The following is a 22444-nucleotide window of genomic DNA, read 5'->3' on the forward strand; positions in this document are numbered from 1 at the left end:
AAGAAAGTAGAAATAATGTGTGTGTGTGTGTGTGTGTGTGTGTGTGTGTGTGTGTGTGTGTGTGGATATCAGATGTAAGGGAATTAAGGGCAGGAGCATTAGAGGTGGATTCAAACTGTTGTACCATGATGTAGATAGGAAGAGATTAGGGGTATTCTTGAAGGAAGAGTATAGATCGCACATTAATGAGCAGAGTAAAATATAACTTATAATTAGATCATCAATATGATTTCGTTTTTTCTTTTATAAAATCTATATGTCCTTTTAAGCTACAATCATTACAGAATATTTGACACTGGGATCATTTTCTACTGAAATCCAAGTTTTTTTAATTGTTTTCATGTTATCAGTGATAAAACTAAGTAGACACCAAAAATATATTTTATTTAGTCAAAATCATGTACCAGAGATTTTAGCCAAATAAGACTGATTTTTTTTCCTGTACATTTTCCTAATTCACTTTCTGTGGAAGGATTTCAATTAAAACACTTAAAGCACACAGAAAAACTGTGTAATGAATAATGAACAAAGAGCCACCACATTTAGCTGTGCTTTTTAGAATGTTATTTTCTGTTAAATTAATAACTTTATATTAAATGTTTTATATTATATTTGATCATAAACAGCATACAATTTGAAAGATTAATCTAAAAAAAAGAAAGTAATCTGTTAATAAAGTACAACTGATAATTGCATTTTCACTTAATGAGCTGAGATTCTAACTGCATATCGACAGATCGCACTGATAATAAAAAGACAGCAGCGTTGTGGGGGGTGAGTGTAGAGACACAGGGGGCAGGCAGAGAGGGCAGACTAAGCAAAGAGCACAGTGAAGTGAGTGGTGGCCTGAGGCCTTTTGGGGCCCTGTGAGCCAACAGAGCTTACTCACGCTAAACCAAGAATGAAGCAGCTTAACTTCAGCCAGGACCACTGCCCTCTATTCTGTGTACCTCGATCCAGTAGGCAGCCCCCCCTCTATGTCCAGTCCAAAAATGCCAAAACAAAGAGGGGTCGGTTGTGTTTTTGCTATTGCTTGTGCCGTTTGTGACTTGCTTTGTCTTTCTGTTCAATAATTTGATCCACAATAACGTATGCTGAAATGTATACATAATTCAGTTAAATTTACTGTTGATATTCTTGGTCATCTGAGATACAGTAATTACCTTTCCTAATTAAAAACAAAAAATCAAGAAGGGCCTGATGTAAATGATACAAAATGATCTCCAGCCACAGTGCGACCACACGTGGCAGGTGGATAAGAATGTTAATCTAAGCGGCAACAAGAAATCTAAGTGCAAGGATTGCCCTGTTTGAACGGAAGTTGTAATCCCAAACACCTTATTGTGGAGGAATGTTTGTGTAAACCAGATGTTGGACTACAAGTCGTAGAACGTGTCCATATGAATTGCTGAAGAGTCCATTGTTGTACCTGTTTGAATTCCTCCATCAGCTGATGCAGAGATAACATATGACACCACTCATTCCTCTGTAGCAAGCCTGTCAACCAGCAAATGGCAGTGGCTGTGGTGGATAGGAGGTCAGTGAAAGAATTGTACTCCATCATGGATAATCTGTACCAACTTTGCACCACTTGCAGGACCGGCAATGGTACATTTTCTATGGATATGATCCTTTACTATCCAAGACATTTCCAAAAAAACACAAGCCCTTCCTAAATGGTTATAGTCATATTGTTGTAATTGCCCTTTGTTAAAAAAAAAAAAAGTAGGCAAATTACAATACCAGCCAATTAATTAGGTATGTCACACAAGCAGCAATTTGGACCTTCTTTTGCTTTTCCTCAGCCTTAATTCTTCCTACTATAGATTCAACAAAGTCCTGGTAACCCAGAGATTTTGGTTCATATTAACATCACTTACTGGCTGCACATCCATGATGTAAATCTTCTGTTCGAACACAGCCCAAAGCTGGATCCAGATCTGGTGACTGATGCCACTGGAGTACAGTGAACTCATGATCATGCATCATCATGTATTATTCTGCTGAAAACAGCCATCAAAAGATGGGTACAAGGTGGTCCTTAAAGGATGGACGTGTCATGGTTCCAAAACTCATGGATATGAATGACTTCAACTTTCCAAAATAAGATACTTAAATATACTGGATTCTATATATACAGTATACGTAGTCTTCTTTGGTAGTAGTGGGGTCATATGCAATGCAGCTTACCCAATTTTTTCCACTATAAATAAATACACAAAAGAAGGATTCAAGGATTTGCACATTCTCAAAGGAACAGCATTACTAACATTTGTATTAAAATCATTCTCATATTTAAATGTATTAGGCTTTCGATTAGATTGTAATGAATTTTAAGTTAGAAATAATTTACAAAGAAGTCACTTAAGCTAAAATAAATTTTAAAAAATATCATATTATTGTTTGATTCTATTCTGATTATGCTCCACGTTTTTCATGAATCATTCCTTCCATCAAAAAGGACTTTTGTTAGAAATACTCATGCTCTCTTGACAGGCTGATTGGCTTGTGTGTGTTCCAGTTTACATGATCCAGAAGACTCATATCACTGTAGCAGCGATTTTACTTTCAGTGAGGCATGCTGACGTTTTTAACTAGCTTCCCTGCATCAGTTGTGACTGCAGAGCACACGTTCACTAAAAATATTCTGTAAAAGAACATATTTGAGTTATATGTCGAAAAGGCTGCTATTGTTCCTTTGGACATAGGAAGGCCAAGTTGTGACTGAATCGGTAAACTGATCTGAGGTCAGTTTTCTGTAAAATATTACTGACATGATTGGAGTAAAATTAATAATGAAACAGATCCAAAATCTGCTCTATATAATTTCACTCTGAATTATAGTCCAAAAAAGTCCAACTTTATTCTAACCCTATTTTTTTTTACCATACATACTTACATACTTAAAAAAGATAAGTTGAATTACATTTGGTTTAATTAAATGGATTTTAAGATTTTACAGTGTGATCAGAAAAAGGGGTCCTAACAGGGTGGGGTGTAGGGAGTTTTTGTCCAGAAAATGGTTAGAAAGTGATCTAAAGGGGCCTAATTGTAGGTGGTGAGCAGGTGAAATGGATTTTGTGTCCCAGCACATCTCAGCATGTCTCTGTGTCTGTCACATCAATATTCTACCAACCCTCAATTACACATCAGCTGTCAACTCCTCCTCCTGCCCACTCCCTCAACACACACAGACATATACACACCACTTCCCCCACCCACATAATCTCCCCTGCACTCTTGACTGTTACTGCTAGAGAGGAAAATAATTAGTGAAAAATTTAGACAATATGTGCCACTCCTTCTCATCTTCTTTTCTGTCAAATCTCAACTATTTGCCCCTCACCCCTCATTTTGAACTCCTATTTTTGAAAAATGCAAAGATGGACGGATGGATGAAAGATGATCATCACTCAGATCTCCTGTTAGATGTGACCTTTGCAGGCTGAGTGACCAAAGATATGAGAGTCATTACCAGTCGTTATCCCTTTGTGTGTCTGTCGCAGCCCTGCTGAGGGGAGAATAGCTCTGTCATTTAGGGTACTGGGTTCAACTGGAGGGTTAGGACCTCTATGCAGTCACAGGATATTTTTTTTTTCTGAGTCACAGCATGCTTGTGTGTGTGTGCACATGTGTCTGTGTTTTCTTTTATAGTTTTTCATAACCATATTATCAGCGTTTTGGCAATACTTAAGGTTGTTTGAGTGTGTACTTATTTACTTAATTTAATATATTAAATCATAAATGTATATGTATGACATCGGAGTGCCATTTGGACTGAAGAAGTATAGTTGGATCGCAACAAAGAGACAAAGGTAGTCAGAACTGAGGGGATTTTACTCCAGAAGGCAACACTGCAGACACTGACAGCTACATGGGAATCCCACAGCCAAATGGGAACCATGAAGAGGCCGCTAGGAAAGCTGCTACCACCAAATAGCTGCAGAGAGTGAGGCAAGTGCTGAGGAGTAAGCTGAATGGGAAGAACAAGACCCGGGCAATCAACACCTACACCCTGCCAGTTGTCAGACACCCTGCTGGGATAATGAACTGCCCAACGGAGGAGATACAAACCACTGACATCAAGACAAGGAAGCTCCTTACCATGCATGGAGGGTTTCACCCCAAATCCAACACCCTGAGACTGTACGCTAAGAGGAAGGAAGGAGGCAGAGGACTTGTCAGTGTAAGAACCACTGTCCAGGATGAAACAACAAAGATCCCCAAGTACATGAGGAAACAGGAAAATGGCCACTACTGATAGTGTGCTTAGTGAATACCTCAGGCAGCAGAAATCAGAGAAAGAAGAGAAGCAAGAAAAAGAACCATCATGGATGGACTGGCTCGTGCATGGCTTGTCCCGCTGGCAGATAAAAGAAGTGACAGATGCCAAGAAATCCTACCAGTGGCTGGACAGAGCTGGACTGAAAGACAGCACAGAGGCACTAATCATGGCAGTATAGGCAAAAGTTTTAAGCACAAGATCCATAGAGACAGGGGTCTACCACACCAGGCAAAATCCCAGTTACAGGCTGTGAAAAGATGCCGCTGAATGACTGGAGCAGATCTCAGGAAAAACATGTGAAATCACTGTACAGAAGACCACAATCCTAGGAACAGCAAAGATAGTGCGCAGGACCATCAAGCTCCCAGGCCTCTGGTAGAGGACCTGCGCTTAAAGGATAAAGACTGCCATGCAGGGAGAGTGGGGAATTATTATATATGTGTAAGTAAGTATATGTATATACATATTGTATAGGATTCAAAAATACACTTTACTAACGGCAGCAGAACAGACTGCTGCATAGTGCAGTGGTTAGGTGTTGACAGCAGCAGGGATTCAGTAAAGTATAAGACTAATGGGCGGAGCCAAAGGTAAATAAACATGGGACAAGATCATGGATCATACACTATGTTTTTCAACTGTATGCTTTCTTGTGAATACAGTTGAATCCTTAACCAAGTTACACTTTGGCAAAAGATATAGTTTTGAAAAACACGGTGAGCTCTAAACTGAAATTTAAGCAGGAGGCATGTTGCTGTTTACTGTGTGCAGCGCATAATTCTTCTGATCTAAAACAGACTGCTTAAATAGTCTATTTCAGATGTTGTTTTCCAGCGGTACCATAGCAACATCTTGTGATGGGACCACAAAAAAAGGTCTGTTAGTTTCTGTGCTGTCTGATGCACTTGAAAAGAATTGGTTATGCTCAGCACCATAATGCCAGCCAATAGGCACGTTCAGACATGTAACAAGGGCCACAGCAAGTATACAGACTCACTTCATTGTGTCTATGTAAAACCTCACAGGTAAACTCCCGAGGGGTTGAGACCTCATCCTCTACTTCTTTTGAGTCACATTACCTCGGAACAATTCCCATGATTCCATTACCGAGCTTCCAAATAACATTAATCTACAACACCAGTAAAAGCAGCATCACCTTTGTGATTCAACAACTGAGCAGCCCTGCTGTCCAGCATGTCATTTTATCCACCAGAGCTGAACATGACTTTCGACAGCATGGATTTTAAACCACATATAAGAATAACAGGAGGAAGAATATGATTTATAAAGACAATCTGTTGGTCAGTACATTAATAATGTCAGCAGCTGACAGAAGCTGTCATTTCAGAAACCAATGGCAGGCAGACTGAGCACTGACTAGTGAGATACATATATATATATATATATATATATATATACATATTTAATAATTAGGAATCACCCATTTTCTTTACTGAATAAGGGATCAATTAATAGCTTCCTTTTGAATTAAATGATGCATCAAATGGCTTCTTTATTGGAAGCGTGACAAAGCAGGACCAAGAAAGCCTGGATAACCAACAATAATATTACTGATAATCACACCAATTATCTCTGCCTAGGGTTTTAGGTTTTGTTGAACCCAATAACTCAAAGAAAGTCTGGCACATTTATATAAAAAATTTTATTGTAGAAACTTTGAGAATTTATAATGATTGCTATGAAATTTTAGAATCATCTATCAAATACTTTAAGATATTTTTTTTAAATAATGGCAGCCACAAGTGCTCCCCCTCAGCCTCCCAGCAGATGCACCTATGGCAGGGGTGTCGAACTCCAGGCCTCGAGGGCCGGTGCCCTGCAGGTTTTATATATCGCCCTGAGTCAACACACCTGAATCAAATGATTAGTTCGTTAACAAGACATCTTGAGGAGGTAATTTAGCCATTTCAATCAGCTGTGTTGGATCAAGAACACATCTAAAACCTGCAGGACCTATGGTGACTTACTTCTTGAGTTATAGCATTCACACAATCGTTAGAAAACCTCTGTCCTTGAGTTCGAGTTCACAAGTTTCAAACTCATCCAAGATTTTTAGTATGCACCTAATGGTACCAATTTCAAAAATCCTACATCATCTTGTTCTCAAGTTACTGCATTCACAAACTTGGTTGGCCATACCGCCCGCCTCGCCACCAGGGAAGGATGACAATGTCCCATCAGGGTTTTACAGCTGAAGGGTGAAAACGTTGCAGTGAAATAGCACAATTAAATAAAATACAACTGTATACTGCACAACATTTCAGATGATATTTCCATCTTGCATTTTTGGAATCCAAATACTGTTTAAGGCGTACATATATACATATAAACAACAACAAACAACAACAAAAAAACAAAACAAAAAACAGGTTTTTTTTCTTTAATTGCTTATCTGTTTCATAACTACTTTGTTGTAGCATGAATGGCTGTGAGAGAGGTTTTAATAAGCAGGAAAAGCTGGCTATCAAGAACACAGTGGAATTACACTTTCCATAGATTTTCAACTGCATGGAATTACAGTTAAATTTCAAAATCCATGCCCCCTTTCACATTTTCCAAAGCTATCCAGTGCTCCAGATTGGAGTCTTTGCTGGGTCGATTCTGGATCCCGGGCCGCATGTTTGACACCCTTGCTGTATGAGGTAGGCATAGTTTTATCAAAGTCTACCCTGAAGAGAAAACTTTAAGGGAAAATATTTTCTCCACAAGGTTAAAACCACTGAGTTTTCTTATCTCGTCTCTTTATCACTCATGCTGAACCTGCTCTTGTCAGAGGTCTCTTCCTGTTAAAAGGGAGTTCTTTCTTCAAGATCTGCTTACAGGTGATCATCGGATTGTTGTGGTAGAAGTTGTGCTTGCTATAATATTGTAGTATTGTATAAAATTGTTTAGTGTCGATTTCTCCAATTACATTTGAGATACCGAAAATGGGGGATTCCAAAATAAAGGTTTGTGGATAATGCAATACATTTAAGAGCTGAGTCTCAGCTTTAAGCCAGTATTGATCATATAATTGACTGATGCACACTTGAAAGGAAAATGTCAACACTAATGATTATAAGAAAGGCTCAGAGTCAGAGTTGGAAATTATTAAAAAAAAAAAGTATTAATATTACTGACATTTTTGAGCCTTTTCATCAGTTGACCACGTCACATACACACTGAGAGAACATGTATCACAGCAAACAATTGCTCCTTTGTGCCGTCCTTCCTCCGTTTCCTTTTCACCTTCATCTTGCTGCTTCCTCTGTGGCTCCTCCTCTAGTTCCTCCTCAGTGACACTGAATTCTCCTCCACAGCGACAGGAGTGTGTATATAGACCCTGATCTGAAAGAACATGCATTCAAAATTAGAGATGGAAGAAATTTACCAGCTGTAACCAAGTACATCTGGGACAGTACTCGTGAAAATATACAGACAGAGCAAGAAATGCTAAATAAAAATCGAGAAAACCAAAATAGTGCTGAGCCACCCTCACTTCCACTAAGCCAGAGTTCTTGTGTTTTTTTAAAGTGGTCTTAAGTAAAAATTCTTTCTGTAGTTTATTCAAAGTTTTCATTTGGACATTTTTAGTCCACTTATTGTAGCTGATTATTTTCAGGGAATTTTGTTGTTGTTGTTGTTGTTACGGTCGCTGACCTCTAGGGGCGCTCCCCATGTGAGAGAGCTTTTTCTCCTCCTGTGCTCCAGGTCTGCCTCATAAGCCGCAGCTGAGATGTGTTGCAGCTCGTCACCCACTGCGTCTCAAAGTGCCACGCCTTTTTTCCTTCCCTTTTCCCTGGGCTGTGAGCTGCAGTGGTTTGGGCAGCAGGTTGTAGCTGTGTCAATTTATGAAACTTGGTGTAACATTGGTTTTTAATATTTGTGAGTAAAGGTGTGCCTTTACAGAGACAATTGTGAAACACTGAAAGCAGGTAGGGGTTTTCTGCCATTTTGTTACCACCATTTTTCTCATGTTTTGTGGCGAGACGTGGACCTCAGCCATTGTATTTTGTTTTCTTATAGATAGAGTGGTCTTCGTTTGTTTTTTGGCTAGACTGGGCTGTTGTGTTTGTCGTTTTGGCCTTGGAAACCCTGACGCAGAGCTTCCCTGGGTCTTATTTTGGGCCTAATTGGTTTGTTCGGAATTGTGAAATAAACAGTGTTTTAACGACGTCGACTTTGTGGCAGTTAATAATTTTCTTTTCACTTTGTGTTTACCCCCCCCCCCCCATCCACCCCAGTCAATACTTTGTTTTTAAGTGGGGTGTAACAGTTGTCATTTACCACTAATCTATGAATAAGTCAAAAAAAAAACCCCCACCTAACTCAAGTGATGAGACCGCCTTGTGTCGACACAGACAACAGACAATTTAGCAAAAACTTAATCTTAAATTGTAGCTTTAGGCACTTTGTTATTAGCAACTTGTTAAAAAAAAAAGTCTTTCCAGTTTCTTTAGTAGAATCTATTTTAAAAAGGCCAAAGATGACACAGTTTCACAGGCATAAGATAGTATTTTTGCACTATGGTGGTTCATAAAGGTAAACAGCTAGCCAGCTAACTAGGCCTCTTAGTTAGCTAGTTTAGTGTTTTCTGTTAATTTATGCTGTAAATTTATGTTGCATGTAGCACCTTGGTTCTGGAGGAACGTTGTTTCGTTTTAACTGTATATGGTTGAAGTGACAATAAAGCCAACTTGAACTTGAACTAAACACATAATTTACTTTAAATGGACTGATTTTTGTATAGAGCATTTCTGCTCTATGTGAGCACTCAAAGCGCTTTACTTGCACCTGCCACTCTAAATATGGTTTCTGGGGGCATGTTTAGTGTACATAATGTGTCATTACCATCATCCCAGGTCATGTCATCCACATAGACTGTGGAATCTATTGGCCAATCCTGTTTCAGTGTCCATGCTGCAGAAGTGACAATGCATCATTATTAGTAGCTGCAGTTCTAGAAAAAAACAAGCAATATTATTCAACATTTGCTATTAAAAGTTATGTCAGATTCTGCTCTCAAAATGTAAATCAAAATGTACTAAAAATCTAAATCATTCTGAACTTTATAGTCTTTTTTCCTACTTAAAAACCCCCAGAAAAGTTGAATTCATTCAGATAACATCTTACATATAAGAATAGGGTTTTTACAAGTCGAGTGCATTGGGATAGACAGATAGTAAAGACCATAATAGTGCATGGAATATCTTGATCACGTGAATAACATGATCAAGATATTCCATGCAAAATGACTGTAGGGTGGATAAATGAACTGAGTGACATACTGATAATGGAAGGATGGACAGACGGCTGAAAAGATGGATGTTCACACTTACTTTTTCTTTGTTTTTACAATTCACTGAGAAAACAGTCATTATCAAGTTATGCAGTTTGACAGTGATAATGACTCTGAACCATGCATAATTAGTGCTAAACTTTGATTAGCTTTTAATTAGCGTTACACTGTGTGAAGAATAATTGCTGCTATACTAGTCCGAATTTAAAATAGGATAAAGGATGAAGGAGAGATGAGTGCTTTCAGGAACATACATATAAAACACACCAGAGGTAAACAAATATCTTATTTCTCACAGTTTTGAAACCATCTATGGATATTTTATTTTTAACAACCCTTTGCCACACAGTGACTGCAGATGGCAGTGAATCCATACTCACCACGTGAGTAAGTTAACACCCTGGCTAGGCTATAGCCACACTGATACGACTTATTTTAAAACAAAATCACTTAAGTGAAAATTACGTCTAATCATGGGTTCCCTATTTGAGTCGCTGCCAGGGCCCAGAGCAGAGGTGGAGAACTTGACGGAGCTGTGTGTTGTGAGCTTGTGTGTGGCATAGGGCTGGGCGATATGACCCAAAATTCATATCTCGATATTTTTTAGCTGGATGGCGATATAAGATATATATCTTGATATTTTTTTAAAGCCATAAAGTAAGAACAAAAAGAGAGTTCTTAGTCAAAGCTGTGTCCCAGATGTCACACAGGGACTTTTATTAGCATACAGCATAGATGTACATGAAAAAAACTACTCAAAAATGAATTATGAGCATTTATTAAATAATGATGCTCTATAAATAAAAGAAAACTATGTCGTTTTGTGCATAACAAAGAGCTCACAATTGTGCAGTCAAAATGTAAACTAACAGACGCTGAGCATAATAACACAGACAGATTTCACAGCTGCTCTGTTCCCAACTTCTACTGCGTGACTGACAGCCTGGAGTTTGAAATCCGCTTCGTAACCATGTCTCTGAACAGGTGCCATTTATGGTCCTTATACACACACAATACGGTAATATTACGTTGAAGCACAGTACGTATCACTCCGCGAGGCTCCTCGGTAGCCGTAATGCTCCGACAATCCATCAAGTGGTGCAGCTCCGTAGCTTACCAAAGTCGAACTAAAACATTTTTTGACAGATTGCTGAGCGCTGTGTATCACATAAAATCGGTTCGCGGTCATCAAGCACAACCAGAATTCATACAAAAGGCGTGCAGTCAACTTTTGAGAAAATGAAAGGATTTTAGGCCGTGCAGCCCCTGTGGGCTGCATAGCATTTGCGTGGTTAGCTCGTTAACACGTTGACACCGTCCAGCCCCACGCACGGGGCGATGCGCGGTAACTCGTTAACGGAGATTTGCCGTGTCCATCTTGTCGCTGCCTGCAGGTGAAGCGATGGGGGAGGAGGGGGAGTTGTGTTCAGGGAAGGAGAGGCGAGGTCGAGTAACGTTGCGTAAAGACAAAAGTGGACGAAAGAGAGGCAAACTTGTGGCTCCACAAGTATAATTATAACGTAACATAGACTATATCGATATAAACAATATTGTTACATCTCATATCTTGTATAAAAATATATCGATATTTTTAAAAAACTCGATATATCGCCCAGCTCTAGTGTGGCAGGTGAAAAGCTCCCCAGAGCTTCGTCCACAGCATCTTTATCCCGTCTTCCTTCTCTCACCCCAAACTGGTCATGGCAGATGGCCGCCCCTCCCTGAGCCTGGTTCTGCTGGAGGTTTCTTCCTGTTAAAAGGGAGTTTTCCCTTCCCACTGTCTCCAAAGCGCTAGCTCATATGATTGGTCATATGATTGTTGGGGTTTTCTCTGACTTTTTGTATTATTGTAGGGTCTTTCCCCCTACAATACAAAGTGCCTTGAGGTGACTGTTGTTGTGATTTGGCACAATATAAATAAAACTGAATTGAATTTGTCAAAAAAGGACAAAAACTATTGTAAATAAACATTCAGGCATCCCATAACGTTGTGTGCATCGGGTCCTTGTGTCATAAACCCATTCAGTTTAACACTTGTATGACGTGCTTTCTGTCTAACATAAACATTAACACTCTGATGGATGCATCAGAGAGCAACTTGTCTAATTCCCAGGGATGTTTGGATTGTAGGCTGGAGTAGCCACGCATAGAAGCACCAACCTACTGATTAGTAGATGACCTGTTCTGCGTCCTGAGCTACAGCCAACCTAAACAGCTACTTTTCATACATCAAACATATTCAGCATATTTGGCTGTATAAATAATGTATATTTTACTTTATTCCATCCATAATATTTGTCAAACATATTCAGCCTGCTGAAAGAGATTCCTTTTCTGCTGCAGGACTGAGGTTAGAGCAAATTTTGGTGGACTGTGCATTCACTGTACTCTGCTGCTGGTAAACAAACCTACGTTATCAATAATGTTTGGTGAGCTGTAGCATTTTGCTGATAACCTGCATTCACGCTGATCATTTAGGTTCAAATTAAAAAAAAGATGAATGCATTGGGAAAGTCGGGGCAAAAAGCAGAGAAAAAAAGTCTGAATTTTCAGGATTAAAGTTTTACATTTCTTAAAAAAAAAAAAAAAAAAAAAAAAAAATCATAGGAATACTGTTTTTGGTCAAACAACTACACTAAATGTAAAGAGAACATATGCATTTTCACATTTTTTTGCCAGTCTTGGTCAGTGAAAAATAAAACTACATCAACATAAGTAATACTAAACATTTTTTCCCGTCAAAGAAAACCAACAATAACCTTAGCAGTAAATAAAGTAAATGAAGCACAATTTAAAGTCCCACCTCGTCTTTGCAAGTCATATTGTGTCCTAGTGGTTTGGTCACTAAGGACCCTCCATGCAGCATCAACTTCTAGAAACTTCTTCACACCAGACTCTGCTTCGGAAGAACAATCCCCTCCAAGACGGTCTGGGTGGTACTGCAGATATGTGCACACACAAACAAATGTATATTCAGACACCTCATCTTTTATGTATTAACTGATTGCAAATATTTGACATTTGGAGGGCTCAGAAGACCCAGACAGCTGTCCAAAATAAGAAAGGGATTGGCACTTACACAGTGCTTTTCTACTCTGAGCACTAAAAGCACTTATATTCCTGCCCAAGTGTCTTGTTTAACATTCACACACAGTCACAGTCTCACTGATGCATTGGGTTATCTCTCCTGCATGTTGAAAGACACTGATATGCAAACTGGAGGGGCTGCGAATCAAACGACCTTGTGATAGGTCGATGTCTGCTCTACCACCTGAGCTACAGCTTATTATTGATACTAGATACATACTCACATTCTAATAGATGCATTAGAGAAATACACAGAAATTAGACAGCACAGTCTCATCTGGGCAACTTTTGGCACCTAAGGCAGTCAAATGTGGGTCAGCTGGCTTAAAAGTCTTGGCCAACAATTTTCTAATAACTTTACACACTTGTCGCTTATAGCTATCCTCCAGCTAAATATCTATGCAGCATTTTATTGCTAGCTTCTCTTCATGCAAACAAAATCCTTCCATGCACAAAAGACAGTCATGGAGTTCCACATGTGCTGGGGCTGATTCCTTATCCACCTCCTCTTAGGATATGTTATTAGAATAAAACTGCATACGCTTCCACTGCATTACTCATCAGCTGTAAATGCAGTGGTGAGAATGAATACAAACACCACATTTCATACAATCTTATCATGATGACAATGCAATGATCAGATGCTTTCCAAATGGTATGACGTGGTGGCTGTTTTCATACAAAACGAACTGGCTGCTAGTAACAAAGTGTGTAAAGATAACATTTAAAGTGGATTCGTTCCCAAATTGTTTATGTATACACATAACACTGGTTCATCACTGAGTTAGGAGCCCTTTTATGCTTAAAAAATACACAGGTTAGCCTTAAGTTGCCTAGGCCAAACAAAAAAAAAAGAAAAAAAAAAAAGAAAAAATATGGTCAGCCCCAGGGACTGAAATGAGGGAAAAGGCACACAATGTGGACAACAAAATACAAATAATTCAGGGTAGACCACTTTTGCATGCATATAGGTGGTATGGGTCTATAGACAGATGGAACAAATAGAGAATGGATTTACCTGTAAGGCCAGCTGCTGGTATCTGTGTCTGAGCTGCTGGACTGAGTCTGAGGGGTTTGCTCCCAGGACAGCATACAGGTCTTTCTCTATTGTTTGGTTCATTCTTGCGTATGTGCAACGGTGACATCAGACAATTGCATTCATCCTCATAAGGAAAGTCTTTTGCAAATATGTGAACTATTTTTTAGGACCTTCAGCAGCCGGCTCAGTAAAATGTGCTCACTTAGAAATGTCAAATCAAACTGCAACTTTTGAACGGGTTACAGTTATTCCACACTGCTGCCGCAGGACGAACTGCAACAAAACGAGAGCTCTTCGTTTGAAATTATTAGTGATTACTGCGGGTAATCTGGGTTAAATTGCACAAACACAGCGTGGTACAGACATGACAGTTATTCGGTGTGAACCTGCGGGCTCAGAGGTGTGCCGGGGTCAGGAAAGACGCGAGTTTCACGACAAAGTAACGCTTAGAAAAGTTTAACAGACGAAATGTGGTCATCTCAGATAACAACGAATGCGCTTATGCTTTCATATTTTTTATATTTCCCAGAGACTTACATTTAAAGGACTAAACATACCTCGACTAAATCGTAACACACGAGACAACATAGCGTTCTACGCTGTTATGAGTCCCCTTAAAAACAGCTCGTGTATTTATGGTCCGCCTGCTTGAGTTCCGCTCAACACTACTGAACACTTCGAGTACTGTTTTGTACTAGGACTAGTACAAAACAATACTAGTGGAATCCATTAAAATAAAAATATTTTGTACAAGATGTAATAAATATACAGAAGAAGATTAGGGCCACTGGAAAAAAAAAAAGTGGGCACTTCCCAGTGGCTCTAATCGTCTTCCGTAAAAACGTATTTGATTAACTTACTTTATCTGGAAATAGAATTTTCATTCTACAGTCATTTTCATCCATCGATTTTTATTAATGTACACACAATTAATAATAATAAAATGTATTTAAAAGTGCCTTTCAAAACACCCAAGGACACTAACAATAGAATAAAACACATAATAGAACAATGACAACAATGACAAGCACAAGATAAAATAAACAAACAAATTTACGCTCACTCCTGATTTAGCACAACTTGAAATGAAAAAACTTAGAATAAGGGGTCCTAGATCATGTGCCAAAGCCCCTTAGGGAAAAGGCTCAGGTAAAAAAAACTAACACCTGTTATAGATGATAGATAGATAGATAGATAGATAGATAGATAGATAGATAGATAGATAGATAGATAGATAGATAGATAGATAGATAGATAGATAGATAGATAGATAGTCACATCATAATTAATCCTGACTTTTAAGGATAAGGAAACCAACCAAATTTTGATTAACTTGGAGCATTTGGAGAATTTTCTTGGGAAAACAAGTGCGAACAGCAGCTAATTCCCTTTAGCCAGAGAACAACAGTAATTATTGCAGAATATGGTTGCAATATGGTTGCTATGTAAATAGAGAACGTTGTTGAATAGTTGAAGCCTGGAAATATCATGGAAGTGAAACAAGTGTTAGTGATTGTTTCAAACTGTGATGCAAATAGATAAGATATTTTACTTTATAGTATCGCAACAACCAATATAAAGTGTTGAATTCCACTGCCAAATGTCTGAGCAAGCATCCAGCAAAGAGCAGCGCAGAACCACATGCTGGGAAATCTGTCCTGAAAATACAGACCAGAAGTGATCTGTTAATTGAAATGGGAACAGAAGTGATGAGGTGACATAATGACACCTTTATGATCTGATTTCCTGTCTGTCGCTCAGTCATGGCTCTTAACGAGACCACAGAGGGAATGGGTGAAGAAGAGAGATCCTGGGTGAATGACATTGTTGTACAGTTAATTATGTCGTCATTTTGGGTGAATTAAGGCTCAATTAGTGAAGTGACAAAGTATTCATTGTCAAACTGGGGCTGCCATCGTCACTTTATTAAATACCAAGGTCTGTACAGCCTCCTGTAGTGTCATCCAGCTGTCCTGAAATATGCCATGTCTTTGTGAACCTTTTGGTCACACTTTGGTCAAAGGTGTTGATAAAATTCTGCTCTTGGTGGAAGTTTTTGTATGAGACTTTGTTATTATGGAAAAATGGAAAATATTCTAACATGTATAAGCAGGCCGTGTATAATATTAGCCAGATGAAGCTGTTCAAAAATAGAAAAAAAATTTATATTCTCACCTATCATATAACACATTTTATACACAAAAAGACAAGTAGTGCATTATGGGCACAAACCGGAAGCTTTTTCTCTCTACGGCCTGTATCTGGACTCGGATACTCACCTATCACCTACCTGCCTGCCCTCCAGGAGTCCTTTGCTCTCTGGACTCAGTAACAGAAGTGGCTGGTTTTTCTGGCCCAAACACCCACAAAGCTTGCCTGGCTGCCTCCTCCTGGAATTTTCACTCCTCAACTCACAAGTACATAATCCTCATATCTACAACATTCATGGATCTCTGGAAGCTTGGAATTAACTCTGCTCTCCTCTAACGTAGTGCTATCCCTCCCATATACAGGTAACAATACCAGCAATGAAATTCTTAGGCCCCTCTCTATTGTACAGAGAAAAGTAGAACTGCACATAAGTAACACTAAATAAAAATAAGATAAACTATATAAATAAAGAAAATATATCCTTCTCAATATTTCAGCAGCTCAGTTGGTTGATGGCTTGTGGGTAGAAACTGTCCCTGAAGAGTGTATGGCTGGGGTGGCTGGGATCAGACAGGGTCCTCTGGGCCTTCCTCCTACAGCGCTGTCTGTAAAGGTCCTGGATGGCTGGCAGTTCAGCCCTGGTGATTCATTGTGCTGATCTGACCAACCCCCAATGAGCTTTGTGGTCCAGTCAATAACATCATACAGCTCATTCAGTGCCTTCATGGCTTCGCCGTGGAGGGGAATATAAACAGCGGTACAGAACACAGTTATAAACTCTCTAGGCAGATAAAACGGTCTGCACTGGATCATGAGGTGTTCAAGATCAGGAGAGCAGCCTGATGAAACTGTTTGTACATCCACACACCACCATTTGTTAGTCATTGTGCATACACCACCTCCCCTGCACTTACCAGAGACCTTTGTCCAGTCCTGGAGGTGAATGGAGAGACCTATAAGGACAATAGCTGAGTCAGGAACTGAGGAATCCAGCCACATCTCCGTAAAAATAAAGAAATTACTGTCTTTAATATCCCAGTGCAAAGTCATCCTGGCCCACAGTTCATCCAGTTTGTTTTCCAAAGTTTGAACGTTAGCAAGAAGAATGCTGGTAATTGGGGAATGGTGTTGTCATTCTCTGGCTCATTTCCCCTTTTTCTCCAGGGTAGTTTCCACTCTGGTAGGCAAGGTAAGCCACCTCCATTCATTAAAAAGTATGTTGGTGTGGTCCCAGATTGTGGATGCTGTCAAATGTCTAAAAAGAGTTTGTCTGTCATAGATTATCAGTGCACTGCATGTTACAAAAAAAAATAGAAACTAGTGTTAAAAACACACAAAACATGCAAAACTGAGGTGGATGCCGAGCAACAGCAGCCATCCTCACTGGCACAATCTTCTTTAGATCCTGAAATGTAACAAAATTTGGGAGAAATTGTAAAGTTTAAGAATTTCTTTAACATGGAAACAATATTTAGCATAAAAAAAAGTTGATTTGTATATTTTTTAAAAATGGAGAGAAAATTGCAAACAGTCCATCTATAGAAAATACAATGACAGAGACTCACAGATACAAACATGAAAAAAGGCTCATATTACCACATACATAGGCAGCATGTGGTACTCCATTAGTCAGTGATAAAGCAGCGACTGCAGGATTCTCAAAAACATTTTAATCTTTACCACACATAAATATCCAGCTTTCAATAGATAGATATTTTTGACAATTTTTTTTTAAATGTTTTCCAGGCTGTTACACATCTTTTTTTTTTTTACTAAAAAATAAATCAGCTCAGTGTTATTCAGGTTACTCATTAAAGCTTTACCAACTATAACTTATATGGGATTTATTTCAAACTTGTTCTTATTTAACTGTCTACTGTCTTGTAAAATGCACTGTATTTAATTTCTTCTATGATATGCAATATTCAGAGGCTGATTTCAGCAAGAAAGGCAATTAAATGTAATAAACGTCAAGACAATGAGAGAAATTAAGTCTGGAGGGTTGTGACATAGATGATATTCTAGATATGTTAAGTTTTATGTTGGTCATGGATTGCAGAACGGTAGGGAGAAGACCCAGTTTCATGGAATATCTCTGTTTGTTTGGAATGAATGGTATAAACGGAGGAATAAGAATAAAAATACACGTGGGTGTGTGCTGGCTAGCACTCTCAGACATAGCGCAGCTGTTCATTAGAAAAGTGTGAGCTTTTCTAATGAACAACACAGATGATTATAGCAGCCATCTCTGGCTCATTAAAGATGGAAAAGAACAGCCAGGCAAATATACCTGTCTACCTGTTTGTGATCATGAAGCTGTTGTTAATTATAAAAGACAATAAAAACATGATAAACAAGCAGAATAATACAAGCAGCTACAACATGTCAGTCAGAATCACTGACCCGTATGCCAGATTCTTCTTCTGCAGCCAGTCTAACTCTATACAGAAGAACTGAGTGATACACACACCCAGCAAATAGAGAACAGCTGTTCATTAGAAAGGTGTTAACTAAAATAATAATCAACACAAAAAATAACAACTACATAAACAGCCATCTCATTACCAGAATCCACTTCTGCCTGTTATTGTCTCTAACATTCAAATGCCTGCATCCAAAAAAAAAATGTTATTGAGTTGGTCAATCCACCACTTCTACAACTACATTTTTTTTATGGAAGCAGAGGAAATAGATGAATGAATGAATGAATAGATGAGTTAGGGTCCAACAAGGTGCATTTTTTGTTTTTGTTTTTTGATCTTGGCAGCATTTGTGTGTATGCACATGTGTGTAATTACTTCTATCTTTAGACACAATAGTGTGAAAAGTTTTGAATGAATTCTGATAAAACTTTGTAGGAGTGTTGAGTGGGGGTCATGTTAACAACAATAATGCTATATAGAGCTATTTAAAACTATGTTTCAGCCATTGTTTGTGTTGACAACATGTAGGCAGTGTTGGGGAGTAACGGAATACATGTACCGCCGTTACGTATTCAGAATACAAAATATGAGTAACTGTATTCCGTTACAGTTACCGTTTAAAAAGGTGGTATTCAGAATACAGTTACTTTGTTGAAATAAATGGAATACACGGCGGTACTTCCCTGTTTCATATTGTCGCGGGTCAGGATTGTTTGGGTTTGTTTGACAGCTACGCTCTGTTGTTCCAGGCGGCAGCGTTACGGTTGCCATGGTTACAGGGACGCGCGCTCTCTCTGCGTGTTTCCTGGGTGAGAGCGCTTTTTGTTGTTGTTGTTGTGCTAAGCTAAAGGCAGAATGCTACAGGCATAGCTCTAAAGCATGTAGCCTGATGGGCAGTGTAGTCCGTGCTGCAGGGAGAATGGACTACCATACCCGTTATGTGTCTGTGAGCGAGGGAGGGAGAGAAAGGAAAAGTCCGAGCTGTCACGGAGCAAAAACGGGAGCTGGAAGCATGTAAATATAATAATAACCACTGCAGCCAAGAAGAGTGCCTGAGGAGCCCATTTGTAAGTAAGCTATTAAGACTCAACTGTACACTGTGTTCGTGTTTTCCTCCGGAGAAAATAAGTTCCGTTGGAGCAGCCTTTCAACGCCTCTCTCTGTCTCCCGCAAGCAAAGTTGACCCAGACAACAAAGTAAAGCTAGTTTTCGGCTACCAGCCCGACACGAACCCGACGTATTAGCCAGAGGTCCCTTTACTACGTTTCGGAGCCGCGGACCTTCAGTAACAGTAATAAATCACAGCAATAGGACATTCATGTAGTTGTAAATAGCATGATAATATATTAAGTATTCCAAAGTATTCAGAATACGTTACTCTCATTGAGTAACGTAACGGAATACGTTACAGAATACATTTTGGGGCATGTATTCAGTATTCTGTAGTGGAATACATTTTAAAAGTAACCTTCCCAACACTGCATGTAGGCATATAAAGATCTCTACCTACTTACAAGGACAACTATTCCTCAATGAATTTAATGTGAACTGAGTCACCTACACCTGCCTCACACAGCCCACCTTATACACTGTGCCTCAAACTCAACCACACATATGCTCTAAATACAATCAACTGCAAACTACTAGTGCATAAAAACACAGTGAAGAGGAAAAAGACATCTCATCCTCACTTCAGCTGTGTGACATACACACAAATATGGTCACAGTCTGCTCAGCACCTGCTTCCCTCTCGTGGCCTGGTGGCACACTCAGCTATGTGTGTGTGTCAGTGCTTGTGTGTGATTGATGATGGGTTGCATCTTGCTGTGCTCTGAAGCACTTCGTTGATTTAAACTGCTGAACCAGCAAGATCCTCTGTGTGTGTGTGTGTGTGTGTGTGTGTGTGTGTGTGTGTGTGTGTGTGTGTGTGTAGGTGTGTATGTGTGTGTGAGAGAGACAGACATAGTGAATCTAAGCCAAAGAAACACAGCTGGTTAACAGAAGTTCACTGGCAGATGTTTCCTAAATAAAGCTTGGTGTAATTCAAAAGCCATCCAGTCAGCCAATCTTTTAGCAGGTTCTGACACATTTTCAGGCCACAGTACATGTTTCAAACCGCACAGTTTAGTTAAGCTGTAACTAAATTCGTATCAGTATCAAATCTAATTAAACATTAAAGGATAATTTTGCTACATTTCATTCTACAAAGCCAATTATCAAGACCATCACAGATTGCTCCTGTAGCTGCTCTGTCACACCTCTATCACAGCTGCTTTGATCACACAACCAGGGATTGTTCGACCTAGATGAGCAGGAGGTATACACAGAAACTATGCTTTTTTACATGCAAAACTGTGCTACTATGATACGAAGAGCATATTCTGACCTTTCCCCATTAAAATTCAACACATTACACCACAAAACCAACAACACTGTCTTCAGGTCAGCTGATATAGACACAAGAGTGAAAGTTGACTGGAAGAGAGGGAAAAGGGTCCTAAAAGAACAAGACTGATGGATTGGGCTACAGCAATAACCAATAATAAAGGCAGCACCACAAACACTGTAAACAGTGACATGGAGGAACTAAATAATTTATTTGCATGATTTGAAGCTAATGAAGTCACTGGCTCCAGTATGTGACATGTGTGCTAAGGTTAGTCAATCCTAGGAAGGCAGCTGGACCCAACAGAGTTCCAAGTAAAGTACTCCAAGCATGTGCTAACTACCTTATTCACAAAAACCTTCAACATATTCCTGCCACTAGTCACTGTACCATTGTACCTTAAGTCATCCACCCCTGCAACCACTGCTCCAAAAAAACCAATGCATCTGAACAATTGTAAAACCATTGCACTTACACCGGTGATCACAAAGTGCTTTGAGAAACTGGTCTTGCATCACAACTGCATTAAAACTACATTGCCTCCCACATTTGACTCACATCAGTTTGTTTACAAAGGTAACAGATACACAGAATATGCCATTGCTATAGCATATCACATGATACTAAAGCACATAGAATGCAGGGGAAGCTCTGAGAAGATGCTTTTCATTCATTATAGTTCTGCATTCAGTACTGCAGTCCCCTACATCCTCATTGGCAGACTACAAGACATAGGCCTCTCCATGTCCATTTACATTTGCTTGATTAAAGACTTTCTCAGGAACTGTCCACAGAAAGTCAAAATAGAACCTCATGTCGTGGTCCTGGGTCTTTGAACCAGCATACTGAGTTTTGGGATGTTTTGTGTTTGTGTGAGCTCATGATTTGTATATGTCATAGTCCTGGTCTCAGTGTTTGTTACTTCCTGTTTTATACTCATTGTCCCTCAACTCCTGTTTGTTGTGTCGAGTTTTGCTTCCTCTGTCCAATTTGTTAGATTCTGTTCACCTTTGTCTTGTTTTCCCCAGCTGTTTGCTCGCTGTTTGTAAGTCCTCAGTTTCCCTCTGCTCTTTTTTGTTTCCCTCTTTTAGTTGTGTGTCCTCTAGTCATGTTTTAATGTAAATAGTTATTGTTTAAGATTTTTGCTCCTGACCAGCTTATCTTTGTATTTTTGTTTAAGTTTAGCAATAAAGCATTTTTTGAGTTTTACACCTTCCAAGTCCTGCATTTGGGTCCTACTCAGCTCAACTTGACCTCTCCTCTCCCACTAAGGACTGGCAAACACCAAAGCTGTGTGGGGAGTCCAGCCCTCTACTCCTTTACACTCATGACTGCATACCAGTCCCCTTCTCTAACTCCATATTTAAATTTGCTGACAACACACCCACCACTGAGCTCATAACAGGTAAAGGTGAGTCTGCATACCGGAATGAGATAAAAAAAAAAAAAGACTGTCAGGATCATGCTCATCAAATAACCTGGCACTAAACACTACAAAAACAATAATTAGTACTGGACATCAGGTGGAAATCACACACTAATCTGGCCCTTCTGTGCATGAATATGGGATCATTCTGGGGCTATCGTATATGAAAATCTCACCAGGTTGGCCAATACTACCCCAACTGTAAGAGGCCACAGCAACGACTGTGATTTCCTGTAAGTGTCCAAGAGACAGAGCACAGAGAGGAAATTTCTGGTAGCCCTCTGCCAGGCAACCATCAAAAGCCTGCTTACACACTGCATGTCGTGGTGGTATACAGGCTGCTTTGAT

General features: G+C 39.3%; 1 protein-coding gene across 1 annotated transcript; it reads right to left on the reverse strand.

Annotated features, from left to right (window-relative positions):
• Positions 1–5926: 5926 nt before the first annotated feature.
• dnajc24 (DnaJ (Hsp40) homolog, subfamily C, member 24) lies at positions 5927–14335 on the reverse strand. The gene is made up of 4 exons (XM_031753539.2): positions 13690–14335; positions 12388–12523; positions 9137–9205; positions 5927–7633 (listed from the first exon to the last, which is right to left on the reverse strand). Exons 1-4 carry the CDS (start codon positions 13789–13791, stop codon positions 7419–7421), a joined length of 522 nt encoding a protein of 173 aa, XP_031609399.1. The 5' UTR covers positions 13792–14335; the 3' UTR covers positions 5927–7418.
• Positions 14336–22444: the final 8109 nt, after the last annotated feature.

The sequence above is a fragment of the Oreochromis aureus genome, linkage group 7, assembly GCF_013358895.1.
Source record: "Oreochromis aureus strain Israel breed Guangdong linkage group 7, ZZ_aureus, whole genome shotgun sequence".
In the NCBI taxonomy this organism is placed as follows: domain Eukaryota; kingdom Metazoa; phylum Chordata; class Actinopteri; order Cichliformes; family Cichlidae; genus Oreochromis; species Oreochromis aureus.